Source organism: Nannobrachium achirus, assembly GCF_963921795.1.
Source record: "Nannobrachium achirus genome assembly, chromosome: 22".
Taxonomy (NCBI): domain Eukaryota; kingdom Metazoa; phylum Chordata; class Actinopteri; order Myctophiformes; family Myctophidae; genus Nannobrachium; species Nannobrachium achirus.
In genome coordinates, this window is record NC_137829.1 from 10,994,754 (window position 1) to 11,013,603 (window position 18,850).

At 41.8% G+C, this 18,850-nt stretch overlaps 1 protein-coding gene across 1 annotated transcript; it reads right to left on the reverse strand.

Annotated features, from left to right (window-relative positions):
• Window positions 1–18,614, reverse strand: sytl5 (synaptotagmin-like 5; the record flags this gene model as incomplete). The annotated part of the gene is made up of 17 exons (XM_080753566.1): window positions 1–143; window positions 844–1,052; window positions 1,737–1,875; window positions 2,294–2,402; window positions 2,502–2,663; window positions 3,039–3,141; window positions 3,266–3,444; window positions 4,808–4,873; window positions 8,914–9,009; window positions 10,370–10,470; window positions 12,527–12,656; window positions 13,295–13,403; window positions 14,172–14,303; window positions 14,893–15,022; window positions 15,643–15,758; window positions 16,764–16,979; window positions 18,496–18,614. 17 exons carry the CDS (start codon window positions 18,612–18,614, stop codon window positions 1–3), a joined length of 2,259 nt encoding a protein of 752 aa, XP_080609692.1.
• Between the last annotated feature and the right edge of the window lie 236 nt (window positions 18,615–18,850).

Genomic DNA, 18,850 nt, shown 5'->3' on the forward strand with positions numbered 1-18,850 from the left:
TCATGTGTTGTGCTTGTGCATGCTGGACCTCAGCATCAGTGTACACTCCTGAGGGACCTCTGGGTTTTCGATCATGCGTTGCCACACCCGCTGTTCCTCCCCATACGAGTCCATCCAGTCCACTTCATTCCCATAGCTAATGCCTGGGGGGGGACAGGAAATGCACAGGCCATTTGTTTTGCTTTATTAATATTTCTTCTACACTAGACAAGGAACTTTCTCATTAATATTTTCTCACTACTAGTGAACCCACACTACAGTAGCAGGGATTATTGTGCATATTACACCAGATGATAAACACAAAAAAACTATTTAATTATCAATACCAGTGGTGAAAAAAGGAACTAAGTGCATGTACCTAAGTACTGTACCTAAGTACTGTACCTAAGTACGATTTTGAGGTATTTGTAATTCACTGGAGTATTAACAACTTCCAATACTTTTACTTTCGCTCCACTACATCCTGGATCCAAATATTGTACTTTCACTCCACTACATGTATTTGAAAACTTTAGTTACTAGTTACTTTGTAGATTATTATTACAAAACATACATAACCACTTCAGCCCTCTATACATTTCGGCCATTTGAAAATAGCCGATCTACAATCTCACAATGCATCGCAATGAGAAGAATTGTGAGCTTGTAGATCGTCTATTTTATTTTTTTCTAAGCACATTTTGAATTATGGACTTTTACTTGTAGCAGAGTATTTCTACATTGCAGTATTGATACTTTTACTAAAGTAAGAAATGTTGAGTACTTTTTCCACCACTGATCAATACTAAAAACCAGCATGCCCCATGCCGTAATACGTTGGAATTAACCCATAAGCATACACACCTGTGCCGGCCCCCAACCTCACTCCGCCCAGGAAGATATTGCTGGCCAGGGCCTCTTTGTCCCAGACGGTGAGCTCCAGAGTCACGTTATTCAGATCTCCAGGCTGGAGGCCGCAGTAAGTGAAGGTGTGGTTCCACTCGGGGTTCACAGTCCTTCGTTCCACCGCCGTCTTGTGCTTTGTTGTCTTGCTGCTGTCCGGGAGCAGGTACCTTGACAGAAAGAACAGAACACATACTGTATATCTCACTTGGGGCAAAAGCTGTTTGCATTGATTATGCAGGCAGCTTTTGTTGCATGTTGTGAAGCAGTGGTTCTCAAACTTTGACATTTTAAGGTCTCCCCTTAACAAATGAAACCGAATGGACCTGTTAGGTACGCTGTCAAAGTTACAAAATTATAAGGGTCAATTTAGACCCCCATAAAGGAACCTAGAGAGTCCCTGAAATCCATTTGAGAAACACCGTTGTGAAGGACTTCACACATCAGGATTAAAGACCTGAAACATACCTAAAAATGTCTTCTAAATCCTAATGGTTTTTTGAAAAACGTATGTTTCTATATCGGCGGTGCTGAACCTTTTCATGTCAAGGACCCCCTAGAATTATATGTATTTGACTGAGGACCCCCATCTCAAAATATATTTTTCCAGCGACGAGAAAGAAAGATTTGCGTTACAAATGTTGGCTTTAAAACTATATACGTTCAAAGATTTGCACACATTTTCACGATTTTTCTAAAATAGTCTTGCAGCGCAGCACTCGGTTGTGCGCTGTGAGCTTGTATATCTGCTATTTTTTAATAGTTAAGCATAAAATAATGGTTAAAGTGGTTACATGGATGTGTTCCAGATCTAAATGGCAAAAAACAAACAAACAAACAATAAAGCAACTCACCCTTTGACAAAAGGATCAGAAGTGCCTCCAGATTTGACTGCAGTTAGATTCTTTGCCTCTTTCACCAGGAGCTCAACCATGCCCCCTTTAGGGGGCGTGAAGCTGCTGGTCTTCTTGCCTTTCAGGAACCCCTTCTTTACTGTGGAAAGAAAATAAATAAGTACATTGGAACACCGGAAAGTGAAAGCATGAGTCATTGCACTGGTACTGTACACTCCTCGGCTCAAATGTACTCAAGGTACTTTAAGTGAAGGTCGCATCCTCAGGCGTACATTTCTTTAAACAAACAGGTTTGCTGCAAGGCAGAAACGCTGCAGAGGTGATTCTAAAAGGGATTTCTCTGCTTTTTTTGTTTTGTTTTGTTCACTTCACACCCAGTGTGAAGTGAGCGTTGCTATATGAGTTCATTTCATTTGGACAATGTGGGATGGGGCAGGACATATGTACATACAGATGCGGGATATATGCCATACAGACGAAACCAGATTATAACCAGACCGGTTAGCAACGCTCAAAATAAATATCCTGCACATTAATTATATCATTTATAGATTTACCTTGCACTTGGTCCACTGGCAGCATTAGGTTCTTCTCAGCAGGTATATACTTCAAAACAAGGGTCAGTTCTCCTTTATACTGTATCATGGAGTCCATACAGCTCTCTGCCTGCAGAAAAGTCACTTTAATTATATAAGATTTACCCATTTGCGTGTGTGTGCATGCTTGCATGCGTGCGTGTGCGCTCATCGCAGTGCCTGTTTGTACCTTGGGCATCAGAGCGTACCACTCCTCTAACTGGGAGTCAAACTCCCAGGAGTCAAAGGTCAACTCCACCTCCCCCAGGAAGCTGTTGTGGCCAAAGCGGTCATGATGCCACACAGACAGTTGTAGGGTTCGAGTCTCAAGCTGTGAGTGGCTAATCACATACTAGAGAACAAGAAAGAGTATTAGTAACATTAGGACATTTTAGGACATTAGGACATACTTGTATGTCAAACTTGTATGTCGAACCTGTGGCTCGTGAACAGTTGGTTTCCAAGGCTATTTAGACCTAGCTTACTTTACAATTCCTTATGTATTACTTTGTTGTCTTGGGTTTAGTAAGACTCAATTGGCTCAGTTTTTTAAAATGGTTTACTTGAGCTAACCATAACCACTTCAGCACTTTTTTAAATCTAGAAGCTCATAAGGCATCATGACGCAATTAGACTTTAGCCAGGCTTAAAGTGGTTAAGTCTACTTAAAGTTATACCTTATGGCTAAATTACAAGGCCATGCTTATTGAGTCTTTCGGCCCCTCACCCTCATATTCTCATTGAAGACAGGGTTTATGGTGTTGGTTTTGATGCTGGTCTTCCTCTTACTCTGGCGAGACTTGTCAGGAAGCAGGTAACTCTTGACATAGCTGCAATGGAAGAGACATACATAACAGAGGAGATAGACTCTGGGTCCCCCCCCCCAGAGTGTGTGTGTGTGTGTGTGTGTGTGTGTGTGTGCGTGTGCGTGTGCGTGCACGTGCACTCGCTTACGCATCTGTGCGCTGCTTTCTCTCGTCCCCTGTAGCCAAGTTACGACACTCTTTCACCAACACATTGAGGGCACCAGTTTTGTAGCTGTAGCTGATGTTCAACAGCATCTCGCCGCTTACCCTGGCGTTGCCATAGTCACCAGTCTCACTGTACATGCTCATCATGCTGTTTATACTGCTCTGTGAGGCAGAGAGAGAGAGAGAGAGAGAGAGAGAGAGAGAGAGAGAGAGAGAGAGAGAGAGAGAGAGAGAGAGAGAGAGAGAGAGGGAGAGGGGGGCAGGGTGAGGAGGCAGGACATATAAAACAGAACAAAAGAAAGGAATCAAATGGAAAAAGAACACACACGATAGTTATACTAAAGGGAGATGAAGGAAGTGGTTAGTCCAGAAGGGAAATGGCAGCAAGGGAACACACAATATTACAAATAGAACCAAAATAAAGACAAAGGCTCTCTCCAGAAGACATAAGGTAAACCTACTGTAGGTTTGTGTACCTTATCGGTATCATTATTTATTTATTTTTAGATTTGTTTTGGGGCTTTTATGCCTTTATTGATAGGACAGTACAGTAGACTGACAGGAAATGGGGGGAGAGACGGGAAGTGACATGCAGCAAAGGTCTTCCGGATCGGGAATCGGGAATGCCTATGTGGCTGTTTGTGGCAATGCCTAAGTGCGCTCGGAACAGTAGGCCAGCGGGCGCCCTAACATCGGTATCATTTTTAATGCCACAATCTACAGAAGGTATTATGAAATCTGAATAACTTGCACTTTCTTACACTGTATGAGGTAAGAGGATGAAATTGATGATAATGTTCTGACATGATTGAATCCGTGGAGTTAGTAATAAAGAAATCCAATTACAGGACCCACCATGGTGATACTAATCCCTTCCGGAGAGGACTTAAGGCCTCTGTCAAATAAAGAGCAAGGCTTCTACTCATGTCTACCTTATTTGTTTCCTGGAGAGAGATGAAGTGATGAATGGCCACTTTAAGGAGCTTAGTTTTTGAGGAAATAGATTCAGCAGCTCATCCATTAGAAACAGCACACACACACACACACACACACACACACACACACACACACACGCACACACACACACACACACACACACACACAGCACATAGCATTTCTAGCATGCACAGAAGAATATTTGTGTTCTTCTAACCTAAATTTACCCATCAACTTTTTGTTGATGGGTAAAAATGACTGGATATACAGGTTTTGTTGCAATTAGTAGCAATTGTAGAAATATTAGGCTTTATTGTCAAATATTCAAGCATGTTCTAATCATGTATACTTTACATGATTTACAGTAAATACACTACTTAACATTTTGGAAAATATAGCCAATTTAACATTGAGGTGTCCAGACTGTCCACTCTTCCTGTTACCCTCAATTATATTTGTTGTATGACTGTGTTACTGGCCAAACAGAAAAGATGTTGAGGCAGTAATACAACAAGAAAGTATTCATTAGCCTTACAATGTGCCATGATGCCATGTTGAACACACACACACAGAAAAGGGTGAGACTTACAGTCTCGGCATCTGAGTCAGGGACATTGAGGTAGCTCCACCTTCGCTCTGAGGCAGGAGTAGAAGACTAGAAGCCAGTAGTAGAAGCAAGAAAGACATAACCACCAGAAAAAGGAGAAAAAGAGATAAGAAAATGTAATTCTGTGACATGCAGCTCCAGAGAACCCTGTCTACAGCCAGAAACCACATTACATAGGGTTACCATGGTGATTATCAGATGAGACCACAGGGTACAACTCATCTGGACTCCCCTGAGATATAAACAAGGGCACTCCGGACAGCCAGTCAATTCAAAACCACGTTATTGGCTAAGCATATTGTCGCTGAACACTAATGTATGGTCAAATGATTTGTTTTGTGTTGTATGTCTATTGAATCTTCCAATAATGTTTATCTCAGGACGGCTATGTTGGTTGTTTGGTCTGCCTGCCCGTCCAACACTTTGGTCCCTAACAAGACATGGAATTTGCTGTCTATCTCCATGCTCTCCGGAAGATGACCCCTATTGATTTTGTTGACCCCATTGTGTCCATTTGCACACAAGATATCTCAAAATGTAATTGGCAAATTGCAGGAAGAATACTACTGAATCCTGACAATCCTGACAAAGACATTTTATTGCCTACTTAAAATGTTATTGCCCCCAAATTCAAAATTCTTGTTTTCAATTATTGAAAAATAAAACGATGAACTAGTCTTCTTTCTTTCTTTCTTTCTTTCTTTGGGGGGACTGTAGTCTAGACTATGCTTTCCCCACTCAGTGACACACCCACTGAGAATACAATTCTGGTAACTGGCAGCTCTATCGTGAGAAACGTGACGTTAGCAACACCGGTTAAATGTATTCCCTGAGACAGAGTGAGCGATACTTGAATCAAATGTAAAACTACTGGCTAAAGGATAATATGGTCACATTATTATTAACGTTGGTAGTAACGACTCCCATTTACGCCAAGAGAATGTTGGAATCCATAGTTTTCCCCTGCCAAATCTGACCAGCGATGACATGAACAGTACAGCCGTTCTGTATGTCAACATTCAACTGCTGGCTGTCGAGGTGGTGTCCAGCAAATGCTTCATACTGTAAATAATTGGCAGACTCTCTGGGTAAAACCTGGTCTGATTAAGGGAGACAGCATACATTCCACACTGGGTTGTGCTGCTCTCATTTATATCTATAAATATTGAAATAAGTTCATTAGTAAACCAAATTCATGACAACCCAGAGCTGGGACCAGGAGGCAGAGTTGCAGTTCTACATGTTTCTCTGCGCTTCCATTAAAGCAGTTAATCACCCAAAGCCCCCATAGAGACTGCGTCTGCCCCGATCACTTAAATCAGTTGAATTAAAAGTAAACAGAAGAGAAGTTATAAATAAAAACCTAATCGAAATTGACACAACCACTGCAGTAGTACGACAAAGAATTCAACGTGGGCTCTTAAACATTAGATCTCTGTCATCTAAAGCTGTATTGGTATAATACTTAATATCAGGCTATCGTACTGATCTATTTTGTCTCACTGAAAAATCATGAAGACAATGCTCATTTACACGAATCTACTCAAAAACAACGATATGTTCCTTGAGACATCTAATCTAATGAAAGCCTTGTTATTGTAGAATTTCACATCCAAGCTGGAAAACATTACAGACAATTATTTATTTCTTATAGTTTAGCATGCCGATTTTCAAGAGTGTCTATCAGGTGCAATACGCATAAAGTAATTATAGTAGGAAATAGTATTTACATGGATGTTGATAATTAAAGCTTTGTATCTCATCACTAGACTCAAATGGCTTCTCTCATTGTGTAATAAACCCACTTACAGTTTTAACCACATTCTCAATCCTATTCTCATATATGGCATCACAATTGAACATTTGATTGTTCTCCCACAGGAAGCTCTTTTATCTCACGCCTATTTAATAACATTTGAATTCCTGTAACTGGACAAAAATGTATTTGTGAGAGGTCTATCTGATAGTCTGATATTAATCATTTCCCTTATAAATTCCTTCTTCCTCCAAAGATTTTTCAACCAAGAATCAAGATGACTCAACAAAAGTCAAACGGGCAGGGTGGCTGAATCTCCTATTTACCTGCTCTGTTTCATTGCCATCCGTAAATGTTAGTTCAGTGACCAGAACAATAAACACGGCATGACTCATGAGATAAGCCAATTGTTCTTACAATGTACATAGTAGCTAGATGGTATACCAGCCCAAGTGTTACTTGGAAGGGTGGGTTTGCATTGCAGAGACATACCCATGCACACATGTAGCTCAGTGTAAAAACTGGTGAGCAAATACAACAGAATTCCAAAGCTGGCTTTTGATGTTCATTAAACTAACCAGCTTGTTTACAAAGCAGTATGCCTGGAACAACTGATTCACTTGTCAGATGCCTTAAGGACAACTTTGTTTTTTTACAACAAGGGTTGATATTTTAGATTGTAATTAGAAAAAAGAAAAGATGAGATAGAAAGACTGCTTTCTATCGTTTTAGCGATTTTAGTATTTTGATTTCAGTGGGTGGGGGCATGCTTACAAATGGCTAAATATGTCTTTTTAGACACAATAAGCCGGCAATTTCTTTGTTACTATTTACACCAGCCCCCAATAAGTCACATGTGCCCATGAAGGATTGCGGTGCATCTTGGGAATGTGCTTATTGTGTCTAAAAATACATATTTAGACACTTGCATAAATCAAAAATCACTAAAACGATAGAAAGAAGTAAAATATTTTTTTTTTAACACTCATCTTTTCTTTTCTCTAATGACTATCTAAAATATGAACCCTTATTGTAAAACAAGAATCGACACACAGTCAATTTAAAATCTGGTGTATTGGTGTGTTGAAGTTAGTGTTGGTGTTCTTTCTCATGTATATTTCATAATATTCTAACTTACTGTAGGCTATATGTCTAGGGATGGCCAAATGGAGATTTTTTCTTAACCGATAACCGTCAGGCCTTATCAGTTAATTAACCGTTAACCGTTAAGGAAATGTGTTCAAAAATGCGCTATTTTAGCGATTTAAAGAAGGAAAATAGGCCTACACACGTTTTTCCCCATAATAAAGTGCTATATTTACACATTAAAAACCATAACACTGGGAGAAACAAGAATACAAATGTTTTCTAAAAGAAATGTGTTTTTGCAAAGAAACGGATTGAAATTATAAGTCTGTAATGTGATGCGCTGGTCGCCAGGCACGTGCGCACATACAGCAAAAGGGGCTTGAGCCCTTAACTTTTATCCGTATGAAAAGGCCCTTTTAGAAATGTCAGCCCATGCCTCTCTAAAATTCTGTGCACTCCCTGGACCCTGGCTGTTGCCTAACAAAACCAGCATGAGACGCATGTAGCCGCATGTAGCAATAACTTCCAATCGTATGACTTTTGGAATCGTTGAATCGTCTAAACGTGATGTCCATTTCATTCATTTACTTCTCTCACGCCCGTGTTTTGTGTGTGCTGATGCAGCGATCATTGAATTTGCGACTCTGAGCTTTGTTATTTTCGCATAGCCTACTATGTAACCAAGACGACTTTAGCGTTCCTCACGTCATCAATGTAACATTAGAAAGTTGTGTTTTAAGCTCTTCTTAAACAGGATTCAATGTGACGACGCGGGTCTGTTTTGTAAAATCCAATCGACGAGGGAGCATGTTTCCTGATGAACAAGTCAGCGTGTACAGCCAAATCAAGCACGCAGCGGCAGACTCGCAGTTGTATGAATGCATGTATGTTACACAGACATTGGTGTCCAGAAATGTGTGACCACAGGGCCTGGCCAATCATGAAACTAGCTCGGTTACCATGTGACACGGACAGCCAATCGGCAAATAGGTCGCCTGAAAGTCTCCTGAAAGTCTCGCCAGAAAATCATCTCTTTAAAGATCTGGTTTACACCAGATAAAAACAAAGTTATGAGTGTAAGTAAGTTTGCAGGAAATATATGTGTATATGTTGATGTATTTGTGCGTGTTTGTATCGCCCGTCCCTTGTGTGCTCTAACTGTGCAGGAGCCCCCGGCAATTGTGTCCATTATCAAAGGTTGCGTTTTGTGTTTGTACAACATTAGTTTCAGCACGGATGTTACCGTGGACACTGCATTGCTCATTGCACTGCGGCGACCGGTGGGTTGGCTGTGGGCAGACATCAGAGCATCAATGTCTTCGTCTTCATCAGAAAACTCCTGTGGGGAAACGCATTCAGCCAAAGGAAAGGGCGAGGTTTGAAATATATATCGCAGAATATTCTTGGAACTGGCATGATTCACAGAATCACAGTCAACACAACATGCAGTATATCTGTGTGGGAGGAGGCAGTCCGTTTCCTTAACCCAATCAGGCCGGGTACACATTTTAGTGTATGGGAGGGGCTTACAGTACATGTACAGTATGTAGCAACAAATTTGTTTTTGTTGGCTAATTTCTGATTTAGGCCTAACTATAGGTTAGGCCTAAATGACTGTGTGCAATGAAATAATTTGATTACTTGCCGACTAACAATTGTACAGTAAACGTGAATGTCCGTGGGGGTCTGTGTGTGTACTTGTGTGTAAAAATGAGTTTAGTCACAGGCACTGCGCATTCCCAGCCTCAACTAGAAATACTTTATATATACTATATATATATATACAGTATACATACAGCTTTGTCTTAAAAAAATTATATTGTGTAAAAAAGCATTGGAAGCAGCAGGTGCCATAGGATCCCAAATCATCACTGACTATGGGAAATTTCACACTGCAACTCTGCATTTTTATGAGCTGTATGCCATATAAATCTAAACTAAAACAAAAAATATATATGAAAAATAATGAAATTTCCCACAATATAAAAATGCATACTGTATGTAGCAGAGTGACTCACTGCCTCAGCCTGATGGCCTCAAAAGTCTAGTATCTCCTCCAGTCCAAGGGGATGTCCCTTTGGTCTGGTGGTTAAGATGTTAGACTTTCATACGGGAGACTCGAGTACAAAATCCAGGTGTTTATATATATATACAGTATATATATATATATATATATATATATATATATATATATATTGAACTGTACTTGTATGTATAAGTGGGTGTGTTTATGTAGGCTTGAGTGGGTCTACGAGCCTGTGTTTTAATGAGCTGCTTTTAAAGTCTAAGTAAACACACTAAGTAAATAAAGAGACAATGCAGTGCTATGCTACTAGGTCCTTCACCTGTCCCAGACCACCACTATCTATCTAGCTAGCTACTATTTCACAAGCTTTGAAGTGAGCCAGCTGCAGCGCACTTAATTCTTAATTCAACTGACACATCACATCGAGTTAACCAGCACGCTGCTCATTACCGTGAGAATTTAAAGATATGAAAATATATGGATTATAAGAGAGGTCATAATTGACACTGCATAAATTAAAGATCAGATTCGATTAGCTCAGTGAACACCACTATGGACGCGGTACTAGCGGTCTTTGTTGTGATTGGTTTGAGGTGAGGTCCGCTGGCGAGATCCAGCCAGTGATTGGTGAACAGTTCAGAGACAACTGAGAGGGGGGACTGATGCTGCGTACCGTTTCATTGAGTCCGGGGACAGAGCGGCTTCTGAGGCTGAAGGCGTCGTCGCTGTGTTCAGAAGCGGGAGCTGACAGGTCCATCTCGGAACGACTATGATCTGATGACAGACAGAGGAGGTACGGGAGGAGTTCATTTCCGAGATTACTGTCAGAGTAAAGTCACATATGCATAATGTGTTAGTACTTTCCATAGGAAAGGTGACAGGTAGTTGTGCTGGTTGCGGCAAGGAACCCTAGGGGGGGGTTTATATTATTAGATAATTAGAGGCTTCGGAGAAGGGAGGGATGAGGCCTACATTTCACATACTGTAGAAATCTCATCTACATTTGAGATTAGAGATTAAAACTCTCATGCTCCAGGTGAGGCTCGAACTCACAACCTCGGCATCACTCTGCTGGTTACTGTCTTATAAGTACCGCGCACTAACCGATTGCGCCACTGGAGCCTGTGAAGTATACACAACTCACACATAAAGATTAACAGACCTGAGGTGTTGACTTTATTCTCAAAATTCTGACTTTAATCTTAGAATAAATAAATTATAAAGGCCCTAAAGCCCTCACTTCCACAGAGAGAAGGGTGAGTTTGGGAGTTTGGAGAAACAGTGAGAGAAATGAAGGAGCAAAGTCTACATTTCACATAGTAATTTCATCTACATTTGAGATTAGAATTTAAAACTCTCATGCTCCAGGTGAGGCTCGAACTCACAACCTCGGCATCACTCTGCTGGTTACTGTCTTATAAGTACCGCGCGCTAACCGATTGCGCCACTAGAGCCTGTGAGGAAGATACATCTCACACATAAACATTAACAGACCCGCGACCCAAAGTATTGACTTTAATCTCAGAATAAAAATAAATAAAGCCCTTACTTACACAGAGAGAGTTTGGGAGTTTGAAGAAAGAGTGAGAGAAATGTATTTTTGATATTGATTGCCTGGTGATTATAATTAGAGGTATAATTAATTACGTAATGTATAAGTGATAATTAAATCTTAACATATGCCAAAGCACCACACATTGCTCCTATAACAGATATTTTAGAGGTTTGTGTGGTGGACAACTATCCTGGAGCTGTGATACTGAGAAAAAGAGACTCATTTTAACCGGAGGAAGGGACAGCAAGAGGAGTAATTTACATGAGGGCAGGGGTGTCTTCTGTACACTAGAATGTGTAATGTTGTCCCTTGTCAAGCCCTTCATTGTCTGAAACGAACTACCATCCAATGGTATTTTCGTATGCCAGTACGACTGGGACCTGACCTTACAGGCCAACACGGATACGTTCTGCTGTCAAATGACAAGTCTGCTGGGAACGCACTTCAGCATTTCCATTCCTCACAGTGACTCAATTACCCCAGTGTTGTTATGCGGGCCATGAAGCTGTGAAACAATAGTGTACGTTCAGGAGAACGTGTCTCGCAATGTTGGTGCTATAGGGTATTTTTTGTTTAAAGCAAAGCAAAAAAGTGTGTGTGTGTGTGTGTGTGTGTGTGTGTGTGCGTGCGTGCGTGCGTGCGTGCGTGCGTGCGTGCGTGCGTGCGTGCGTGCGTGTACGTGTGCGTGTGTGTTGTGAGCTTGTAGATCTCTCTAAAAAGTATGAACAATTTGTGAAAGTACAACAGGGCTTAAGTGATTAAAACCCGGTAAAGACTACACTACAATCATGTCATTTCCCAATATTATCACATCAAAGATCCCAGAGTGACCATTATGTAGTAGTCTCATATCACAATATCTGTATCAAGCCCAGTTAGGACCCTGTGGATTTGTCTAGGACAGAGGACCATCAGTGGTCCTTGAGGGGGTTCCAGGTGGTCCCCAGCTAAATTATGCACAGTTGGTAACCAAATGGACCTTTATAGATTTAACTCTTGAGAAAAAATGAAACCTATTTACACTCTCAAGAAACCTATTTACGCTCCCCATTTACGCTCTCAAGAGTTAGATTATTGTTAAACACCTGCATTACTTAATTTACAAGAAGTCTAACACAATTAGAGAATGTAGAAGAATTATTATTTTGATCAAGGTTTGCCCGTTATCTCTCCTATGGTACCAACATCAATACAGCATGGAATTGTGGACAAAATCTTATCCAACAATAACAAAATATTCACACAGGAGAACCACTACTCTAGGAGATACGGTACCTGATGAGACGGAGGCCCTGGACACGGCGATGGCGGGGGTTCCGCATTCTGTCCTGTGATGCCCGCCGGCCGTCTTCTCAGTCCCACCATCACCCGAATGGTAACTGGCAACACTCTCGGCTCCATCAGGCTGTGGACACATGGAAACACACTCAGTGATGGAAGAGGTACTCACATGTTTTACTTAACCCATTTAGGCCTAGGATTATTGAATGCTTTAACTATTGAAAAATAGCAGATATACAAGCTCACAGCGCGGCACCGAGTGCCGCGCTGCGAGCTTGTAGATCTGCTATTTTTGAAAAGTTGTGAAAATGTGTGAAAATCTTTGAATATATGTATTTTTTAAGCGAACGTTTGTAACAAAAATTTGCTTCTGGGTGGTCCCTGGAACTAAATATTTTGAGATGGGGGTCCGTGGCCAAATACATATCATTTTGGGGGTCCTAGACACTAAAAGGTTTGAGCACCACTGTAGTCTCTCAAGAGCAGACTAACTGAGCTCCAGTTAAGTGAAAAGGACCTTTTCTTTGGCTGGCCAGATTGCTGACATAGAAACATAGGTTTTTAAAAAAATCTTAGAGGACCTGTCAAAAAAGGGGTTAAGGGTGCGGTCACGCCGAACTTTAATTCTAACTATGCGGGTGGATTCTGCCAATGCTTTGGCAGAATCCGCGTGCGTGCGTGCGTGCGTGCGTGCGTGCGTGCGTGCGTGCGTGCGTGAGTGCGTGCGTGAGTGCGTGCGTGTGTTTGTGTCCAGTTGCTGACCCTGACCCTCCGGTTGCTGCTGGCTGTGGGGGACGTGTCCAGCGCCTGGGAACGAAGGTTGTTGGGGACAGTTGGCACCCCAGAGGGCTCCACCGCTACAACACTGCCTCTGGACACACACAAGGAAACCCTTACAGTGTCACACCAGCACTTTATCATTTATTCTGTAGGCCAGGGTTTCCCAAAGTATATCACTTCAGTTTAACCACTTAGACCCTCTATCTATGCTTAGTAAAACAGACCTGATTTGCACTGTACTTGATGAGTTATTTTTCCATCTACGTCAACTCACTTCACCAAAAACAGCTGCTCTACAAGCTCACAACGCATCACGTTGTAATTCAGGGGTGCCGTGGATGAAAAAGTTATTCACAGGGGAGTCAAAAAAAGTTTGAAAACCCCGGCTGTAGGCTACTAATCTGGGTACTTCTCAAAGTGGGGTATTTTTTTCTTCTTTTTTTTTTAAAACCTTTTGAAATAATTATAAAAAACAATTGACAACATAAAGCGGATTTTACTTGTGACCCTTGTTTTGGAAACACTGAGATAGATAGCACAACTTCACAGAACAACAATGTATACGCTTCCCATAATAATAATCATGATTTATTGTTTTAGGTTCTTTTGTACGGTGTATGTTAACCAACCAGACTGGTGTCAATAAATGTCATCTAGTCAGTGCTTTGGCCATATATCAAACATAAACATTTAATACGTGAATAAATCAGGGATGATTGGATTTGGCTCATAAATCAATTTTCTTCCACACTTCTAATCAATCTGTGTTTTTAAATGCTTTAAATTACAATACTAACTACACTTTGACAAAAAACCTTGAGCATGCCATTATATTTAGTGAAACTCTTGAAATGCCCACCTGTGTGAGCGTGGAGCCGGTGCAGAGCGGACGCTGCGAGTGTCTGGATCAGGAGCAGAGTGAACGCTGACACTGTCAACACCATTCTCTGGCTTTAAGCCAGGCCGACTGCCCCTTTTATTCATTCTCATCCTCCAGCACGCACACGAGCGCGTACACACACACACACACGCGCGCACACACACACACACACACACACACACACACACACACACACACACACACACACAGGAATTATGGTCCACATTTCTTTTCCTCTCTATACTACTGTATATGTGCTGAGAATAATAGCTGTAAAAAAACATATGGCATCCAAGAGAATTGATGTTTGCATGGGAAATTAAGCACAGGTAGTGCAGCACAGGTAATGCACCAAATGTTTATCTGAAAAATAAAGCAATCAATAGATTGCCCAGTTGCCTCTTGTGCTTTCATCCAGCACTGCAACAATCAACACAACTGTATTCTGCATTATGTACTAAATCAAACACTGTGTAGTTTACAGGGCAGGATATGACACAGTACACTCCTCACAGTTAAGTTGCTAACATTGTAAATTAACATGTAAAATGTAAATATTATTGTAGAGTAACCTGTAAAACATCATAATTTGTACAGCTATGCAAAAGAAGTGGGAAAAGGCACTAACACTAAATATTGCACTGTGTACGGTATATGCATACATATCGTGTACAGTATGTGTACATGGATCGCTTCTTACCCCTTCCTCCTGGCACCATCCATAAGGCTCTGTATTGCACTCTTGGTTGATCTGGGTGTGTCACATCTGTCAGGCTCAGGAGGATTTTCTTTTAGTGGCGTTGGAATTCTCTCTGGAGACTCCTCAGTGGCTTGGGATGAAAATCAGGGAAGTGGTCAATGAATGTACCATAGTCAGATACATAGTGACAATAGCAGATCTAGCTTGTAGGTTTTTATGGTATGTTGTTAACCAACCAGACTGGTATCAATAAAAGTCAGTGCTTCGGCCATACAGTATGTCATATCAAAAATAAAAAAGCTATCTCAAGCTATTTTCAAGTCCCTGCAAGTAGATTTTCTTACTGCAAAATTAACTGAATCGATGGCTTCTTCAAAACCGAAACAAACCTTGCTTTATAAAATATTCGTCAGTAAAATAAACTTTATATTACTGCCGAACGCGATGAGACATGATGGGAACATCTAGTACTTTATATAATAAAGTACTACCGGTAGATGTAATAAAGTACTACAGTAGATGTTCCGATGTTCCATCTAGTACTTTATATTATAAAGTATAATACACAGCATTGCACCCACATATGGGCACGTTAGGTCTTTGTTAAGGTTGTGATGTAACCCAAGACAAATAATGTGTTGTTTTGGGACATTTTGCATCTGTTAACTTTCACATTCACGATGTCCGCCCACTAGCCTAAAGAACTAAAGATGCCAGGCGGTATGGTACTTTAATAATGATCATGCTCACCCATGGGACTGTTAATGATGGTGTGTTTGACCACATCACTGCTGAGCAAAGTCCCCTGCTCAAACCGCTTGGACCTTTCCTCCAGGAACCATTCCCCTGTGACCACCTTCAGTTCCCTGCCAAGCAGACACATTATCCATTTCAACATCTGCCCTCACGACCCCTCCCCACCAGATGCCCATACTGGCAAGTTGATGCTTGAATCTTTCTTATCTTTAGATAATATAAGCTCTGGACTTTGAGGTCATCATAGTGGTGATTGAAGCACCCCATGCCATCACAAACTAAAGGGCCATTTATAGTTACGTATGGTTGATTTTGTGTACGTTTGGGGGCGAGACAGTACGTACGGTAATTGCGTTGACATTCATACTACCGTACGGTCTCTGTGTAACAGGGTTCAATAAAGCCTATATGTACATACTATATCCACTAGATGGCACCCAAATGCATCTTCCTAATGAGCAAATGCTACATGCTACATACATAGCGCCTACATTGTTGACAGAGAGGTTTATAGACACCCTTGGAGGATACACTCGGATTGAACGACACTAACCATCGGCGCTAGTCACCGCCGACAGTTAATGAGCCACGGTAGCCACCCAAACCTACCCAAAACCAAAAAAATCGCGTGCACGGGAGTGGAGAGAGACGCATTCGAGAGAGCTCAGCTGGTAGAGAGCACTGATTAGGCTGACATGCGGGTCTGCGTCCTGGCCTGTTCACTGTTCAGCGTGTAGTGTACTTGTGATTTTTTTGTTTGTTTTTTTTACTTCCTCCTACGAAATGGATACAAGAAAAAAAGACGAAACATTTCTCCCTCTACTGCCCCCACGGTTGACACAAGTTCGCCACGGGTAGTTCATGTGTACGTACGTTCTTATCGGTTTTTATCCGTCGGGTTGAGTGTTGTCCGTAAGGTTACGGAGACAATCAATTACGTCCGGACGGCCGGAGGAACCGGATTAAATCACTCTCCCTTACGTTTCTTGTGTATTCCTGCGGTCCTTAAGTACTACTATGCATGGTACTTAATGCGGACAAATATGCCATGTTAAAGGGCAACCCCTGGACCATCATGCAGTGCATTAAGAACGACTTGTTCCGATCACACTTACGATATTTTGGCACACACATTGCACTTCCACTGGCGGCCTTTGGGAGGTTTCACGCGACACTCGTTGCAGACGCGCTGCTGACACTCTTCACAGAGGTCCCCGCGGTCAAAGATCAAACCCAAAGCCTTCAGACAGAGGGTACACTGGCGTTCCCCAACCTCCTGGGGCCGACGGGAGCCTTTCCGTTTGATCTCCAGCAGCTCATTCTTCAACTTTCTGCACCAGAGGAAGAGAAAAGAAATGGAAGTGAACGTGTGAGAAAGAGAGAAGTGTGGTTGCCGTGACGCGAGTCACAGTTAAATATCTCTGTATCTGTCAGTCCTTGTTGTGACCGTATTACCTTGCTTATTGTAAGTCGCTCTGGAATAAGCCAAATTAACCAAATGCCTAAATTGTTAATTGTAAATGTAAAGTGTCGTGTCACTACTTAGTATGAAAACCTCCAACTTATGTCTGTCTGTCTGTCTGTCTGTCTGTCTGTCTGTCTGTCTGTCTGTCCATCACTCTTCTGACATCACAATGTCACCTCATCCCAGCTCAGCAGAAGGATATAGCTGACCTGTTCTGACATCACAATGATGTTGAAAATGAATTCCGTCCATGTCCCTTTTATACCCATATATGGAGATCCATGGTGTCATCAATATTAAGCCCGTATCTGGGAATGCCCATACAATTATGGACATAATATTGTGTCAGTCTCATGTGGTCTATGACATCAAACATCTATGATGTCAGATGTCAGTCATCTCCATATTTGGGAAAATATGGCCACATTTTGTCCAACTTAAACAACCAACCAGGTCTGTGCATTTTTTTGGTCAAAGTTGAAGGGACATGAAGGTCCAGTGAAACGTCCCACTGGACGAGCAGCTGAGCAAGAGCATAGTGCATGATTTTTGTTCATGAAATTGTTTTTCATGATTGCTTCAGTGTTCACTGTCTAACGCACCTGCAACCGAATCCAGTGGATGTGCGAATACTTCCTTTACATTGGTCAAAGTTGATCCCATTAATTTAGTCTTTAAAAGACAAAGAAGCGTCCGCACTCACTGTAGCCAAAGTGCCAATATTTATTTATTTTCCCATGCCAAAGCCCAGTACTCGCCCAGCAGTCTGCTGTCACCCAGGCCTATGTCGCTTCTTCCGGTTATTTAACTGGCTAGCCTACTCTGGTGTTCACTTAGACCTGATGAAGACTCCGAGAGGGGTCGAAACGTTGTCACGCTGATTTCATAAATAAAAAAACTACTCCTGGGAGCTTCTATCCAGTGTGCGGACATTCCTCTCCTTTAATTGTACGTATTTTTTGCCCAGCACCTGGTATCACTATGTTTTGGATGTGCGTGCTCCCTTTTTGAACACTATGTCGCTTCTTGCCCTTAGGGCGTCTTACTGGTCCCTATTTGAGCCGTGCTAACCATTCTGTAGTAGTAATGCTATAAGCTATATATATAACGTATCTCTGAGCAAAATGCACCCAGACGTGTCCTGATGATGCCGGTCGATTTGGCATATGGCCGTGGTGCGTGTCACCAAAACTGTGGGGAGAGTAGCGCTGCTAAAAAAGGTTTATCTAGAAAGATGGAACGATGGATGGATGGAAGGAATAAAGTCAGACAAGTACTAAAGTGTGGTTGCCCTGTGAGGACAACCACACTAATCATGACATAATCATAGAAGGTTTGTTGAGAGACTAATACCAGGCATTCAGTCATTCAATGTAACTCACCGTATCCTTTTCTCCTCTCGTTTCCTCAGCTTCTCGTCCTTCTGTAACACCTTCAGAATCATCTCTCTTTCATGCTCCAGCAGAAAGGAGAGGTTCAGATCCTCCCCGCCCTGCTCCATTGGACCTTTTAGTCTCCAACCAAACAGCCAGTCAGAGCAGCCACAGGAAAGAGGGGTTTTAAGGTGATTTCACATGTAGGCAGTCAGAAAGAGCTACAGTACATGACCCTGTAGTGTGCATTGGAGTTTTTTCACTGGCGCTGTGCTGTGGGGCTGCTCTTTTGTGAGTGTGAGCATAGTCTGAACCTCTGATTGAATCAGGAAGACCTCCGGGTCCAGCAAGCATTCCGCCACTA